The following is a 5502-nucleotide window of genomic DNA, read 5'->3' as shown; positions in this document are numbered from 1 at the left end:
TCATTTTTCCGATCACAAATGCAGACATGGTTTTATGTTTATGTTTATACGCAACGCAACGCGTAAAAAGACAGTATAAGTCATTATAATCCGTAATTATGTCCCCACTGGATGCAACAAATGCCTCGTTTATAATGGGTTTTAATGTTTTTGTCTCGTCGCGCCGGGACATACGGAAATACAGTATGGTAGGGGCGTAACATTTCCGTCACATGCTTGAGGAATTCGGCCAATCACAATGCACTAGCTGGAAAATCAGTGTACACCTCGCTTTTCAGAACGATGAGCTTTGTAAAAATCAATGCATTTCAGAAAGGCGGGGCATAGAGGAGAAACAATAATGTACAGTATGTGGAAAATAATGTGTTTTTTTAACCTTAAACCGCATAAACACATTGAATTACACCAAATACACAAAATAAGGTTCTTTTTAGCAACATCATATGACCCCTTTAAACAAGGGCAGGCATCACATTAGGCACAGGTCTCTGAAATCCTTGTGACTACAGCTATTTTATTTGATTCCTTAGATGACAGATGACACGTCAGACCACTAAAAAATAAATTAATAATAGCCGGGGGAAAAAAAATAACAGACAATGTTTTTACAAATAGCTTATTTTTAGTTGAGTCTCCACATTGAATTGTGGTTAGAACCCACTGTTTATGTACTCATAAATTAATCATAATAATAAGGTTGCCACATTAAATCTGTAACTGTGTTGTTATTGTATATTTATTAGATTAGTGTATACATAGTACATAAACTTTCCTGCTTACTGTAACACTTAGTGTCCCACCAGAAAAGCTCGATATCAGCAGGCTGTTTAATTCTGTGGACACATTTGTCTTACAATGAATGCGGCATCATGTAATATCAGTAGATGTAATACCTGACATGATGTGTCCCTGCAGGCTGTGTCATTACTGTTTCCGGCCGAATGACCTTCACCAGTAATAAGTCAATAGAGATTGAGGTTTTCGTTGACGCTGACCCACTGGTGGAGGCTGAGAAGGGAAAATATAGGGCTGTCACAGCCTTCTTCACCTACATCTCCCTGGACAAAGAAAACAAGCCCCTTCTAGTGCCACCGCTGAAGGTGAGTAATGCAGAGTTTATACATGTATTTACTGTGATATAGGAATATTGATGAATATAATGTGAATGTAACACTTTTGAGACAAAAACAAACAAACCTTAAATGAAGTTTTAGTGTAAAAAGCGCTGTCTAGTATGTATTCTGAGTCATGTGCATGAGACAGGACATGGTGACCTACATTTCAAGATTGTTTCCTAACATGAGGCAGCACAAAAGACTATGGATGATTATTTGAAATTGTCTTCTTGAGGGTGATGCTTTCAGTCCTTGGTCTTTCCATTCATCATGGCAGAACAGGGCTGTACTGGTTGTAGAGCACCCAATAAAAGAATGCAAAATTAAGAATGCCTACTGCAAAATGTGAAGTGAAAAATAAGTAAGGAAATAGTATAATTTAGGTGTGAACTGAATACAATGTTTTTGGGCACTTTTGTGTTATTTGCAATTAAATAAAAATATAAGTTTACATTTATTTCAAATGCAGTTACTGTAGAGTGCTTTTTTGATGCACTTAAGTGGGACTACACCTACACCTTCAGTGAAAGTCTATGGGATTCTTTCCTCTTATTTTATCATTCCACAGGTGAAAATCATGAGTCTGATCACAGTCTACCCCACAATGACCAAAAGGACCATGTGTTGAAGTTTAGGCGTACCCTAATGAGTAGTTTCTTTGTGTGTTATTTGGTTTGTAATTTGGTTGTGAGAAAACACCTGAATCAGTCATTATATAATAAATATTTTGGGTCATGTAATGATGTAATAAAATATGTGCCCCAAGACCCTCATGAGCACATGACTTATGCAACAAATAAAGGCTTTACATAAGATTGGCCTCAGGCAGATATTCATTCTTGAACAGAAGGCCAATCAATCATCATTTTGGCTGTAAGCATGCATGCAGAGCGATATGGTAGTGACAGAAGGTAAGCTCCATAGATGCTGGCATTCTCAGCTCCCTACTGAAAACTCATAATAGCCACACTGTGCAGCATCGATACACAACCTACTCTCAGTTGTTTGTGCACACTGAGTCCAGAAGCAGCTGGGTGATTCTATAATTTGGGGTAAAATTAATGCTTATTCCCAAAAATGATCACCATTTTTTTTTTATTGTATTCCGTTTATTTTATTTAAATGATCTTGCTTTTCAAAATGTCAGATTTCAAAAGGAACATAACATGTTAATAAACATCTGTATTTGTTTATTTGTATATACACCTCTGGAAAAAACCTTTGCAAAATTCTCAGTTTCTCCAGTTTTACTATTTATACCCTAGTGAAAAAATATACTTAAATGTATTTGAAATATTGCAGTTGTACTTTTGGTAAACTAAACTCTACTAATACTTAATGCCTGCAAAATTGGAACAACTAATTTTGTGCTTAAAGCACTTTAATTGTGCGGAAGTAGTGCTGAGTTCTAACTAAAGATATACTTGAGTATATTTGATTGAGCTAAAGTGGAACTATTGCAAGTATACTTCAGGTACACTTTAAATATCTTGCATTTTATATTGCATACTATACAGAGATCATACAATCCTTATTAATAGTTTAAAACACACACATTTTAGGCATAATATTAAATGTGCATTGTGCAATAAAAAAAAACAAATAAAGTTTAATTATAATTTTATATCAATAAGTCTTAAGTGATACATCTATAAATATGTCAGGATTTGAAGTATACTGATTGAGCTAAAGTGGAACTATTGCAAGTATACTTCAGGTACACTTTAAATATCTTGCATTTTATATTGCATACTATACAGAGATCATACAATCCTTATTAATAGTGATATTAAAACACATTTTAGGCATAATATTAAATGTGCATTGTGCAATAAAAAAAAACAAATAAAGTTTAATTATAATTTTATATCAATAAGTCTTAAGTGATACATCTATAAATATGTCAGGATTTGAAGTATACTTAGTATGAAATAAATGTATTAAAATATGGTAAGTATGTTTTAGTAAAATGAACATTTATATTTTATTCTTTAAACTACTGACACCATTTCTCCCAAATTCCAAATAAACATATAGTCATTTAGAACATTTATTAGCAAAAAAAAGACAACTGGTCAAAATAACTAAAAAGATGCAGTTTTTTCAGACCTCATATAATGCAAAGAAAACAAGTCCACATTCATTTTTAAACAACACAATACTAATGTTTTAAGTTATCTAACTTATTGAACTTAAATCAGTATTTGGTGGAATAACCCTGATTTTCAATCACAGCTTTCATGCAGCTTGGGATGCTCTCTACCAGTCTTTCACATTGCTGTTGGATGAATTTATGCCACTCCTGACACAAAAATTCAAGCAGCTCTGTTTGATGTGGTGGCTTGTGACCATCCATCTTTCTCTTGATCACATTCCAGAGGTTTTCAAATTCAGGTCTGGAGATTGGGCTGGCCATGACAGGGTCTTGATCTGGTGGCCCTCCATCCATAACTTGATTGACCTGGCTGTCAAGTTACCTTTATTTATATAGCGCTTTATACAATAAAGATTCTCACCAAAACTTGTACCATGGTATCAGTAGTAAACCAGTATCAGGAGACCTTAATGTGCAGACTTGGGTGTAGGGATGAATGAGATCTGAAATTTACTGAGGGACAAGACCATGTGTAAGATTTCTTAGTAAAGGTTAGGACCTGGGATACAGAATTCTAGATACATTGAAGCTTATTAATTGGCTTGATGGGCAAATCATAGAAGACAGAATTACAACAATTGGGTCAGGAGGTGATAAAAGCATGAACTAGAATCTCATCATTATTGATATTTAGGGAGGGATGTAGATGAGCAATAACAGTAGGTAAAAAGCAGACTTATTAAATTAGGTAATGAGAGGGAAGGAGAGAGAATATTCAAAAAGTATGCCAAGTACATTGGGAATAGATGTAAGGTTTGGTGCAGTGTTTCGTGTAATTAGTTACGAAGTAATTAGTTACTGTAATTTAATTACTTCTCCCTTGAAAAAGTATAAAGTAGGGGATTTAACATTTAAAGTCTAACCTTAAAATGCATGCTTTTTATGTACTCTTCTCACTTTAAATACTTTGGTGAGTTAATAAGAATATTGGTAACACTTTAGTGTCCAATTCTCACTATTAACTAGTTGGTTACTGGGATATTGGCTGTTTATTATTACTTTAAAAAAACACATATTAATGTCTTATTCTGCAAGACCTTATTCTAAATCCTTAATCCTACCCAGTTCTTAAACTTAACAACTACTTTACTAAGTATTAATAAGCAGTAATTAGGAGTATATTGAGGCAAAAGTCATTGTTAATAGTTAGTTAATAGTAAGAATTGTACTCTAATCTAAAGTGTGACCAGAATAATTTATGTAGTTATCTATTATTTATTTGAAAGAATAAATTAACTTGTCGAGGTTGATATAGGATTTAGAAAGTAATTAGTTGAAACTTACACTGTTGAAGATGTAATTAGTAACTAATAATTAATTACTTTTTTAGAATAACTTACCCAACACTGGTTGAGTGTCATCAGCATAGCAATGAAAGATAAAACCATGTCAATTAATTATGTGACCTAATGGAAGCGTATAAGTGATGAAAAGTAAAGAACCAAGCACAGAACCCTGAGGAACACCATGAGTGAAAGAGGTAGTAGTGGACTTAGACTGACGGATAGAGATATAATGTTGATGTCAGACAGATACTAAATTAACCAGGCGAGAGCAGTTCCAAAAATGGCAAGAGCAGAAAGATCTGAGATGAGAATTCTATAAGAGATGTTGTCAAAAGCAGAGCAGAGGTCTAAGAGAATTAGGATACTGATGGAACCAGAGTCAGTGGTCATGAGGAGATCTTTGAGAGGTCTACAAGTGCCGTTTCAGTGCTGTGAAGCGAGCCCGATTAGAGACACTCAAAGAGGGGGTACATATAATAAAATATAACAATATATATAACAAAACACCGGTGCATATAAAACACATCTGTCACAGGAATCTGTCACAGTTTCCATTTATCTCAAGATAAATATTAGGCAATAGACCATTGACATTCAAAGATAGCACACATAACACAAAAACAGTATCAGAAAAAATTTTTTAAATTTAACTATGATATGTAAATTGTTTAAAATGCCATAGTGGTCCATATAATCCCTAATGCTGATATTACATGCCCCCCCCCAAAAAAAAAAAATAAATAAATAAATAATATATATATATATATATAAGCTTGCCTTGTAAATGATCAGATTTCCATTTTTGTCTTAATTATTTTAAATGATAATTTGTTGACATTGTTTTAAAATATTATGCCAAATGGCTTAGCCCTTCATACTGTCACGCCCCTGGACTGTCTTTGTGTTTTCCCTCCCCATGTGCTCCGTGACCCAGTTTCTCCCCTGT

General features: G+C 33.9%; 1 protein-coding gene across 1 annotated transcript in view; it reads left to right on the top strand.

Moving 5' to 3' along the window:
• Positions 1-5502, top strand: part of LOC107758821 (cytosolic acyl coenzyme A thioester hydrolase-like) — a 22722-nt gene that overhangs the window by 6112 nt on the left and 11108 nt on the right. The window contains exon 3 of the mRNA XM_016576649.1: positions 916-1100. Within this exon, the coding sequence (XP_016432135.1) occupies positions 916-1100 (185 nt within the window). The remainder of the gene's footprint in view (positions 1-915; positions 1101-5502) is intronic.

This window comes from Sinocyclocheilus rhinocerous, unplaced genomic scaffold, assembly GCF_001515625.1.
Source record: "Sinocyclocheilus rhinocerous isolate Xijiao unplaced genomic scaffold, SAMN03320098_v1.1 scaffold5768, whole genome shotgun sequence".
NCBI classification, from domain to species: Eukaryota; Metazoa; Chordata; class Actinopteri; order Cypriniformes; family Cyprinidae; genus Sinocyclocheilus; species Sinocyclocheilus rhinocerous.
This window is presented reverse-complemented; position numbering and strand designations above follow the sequence as displayed.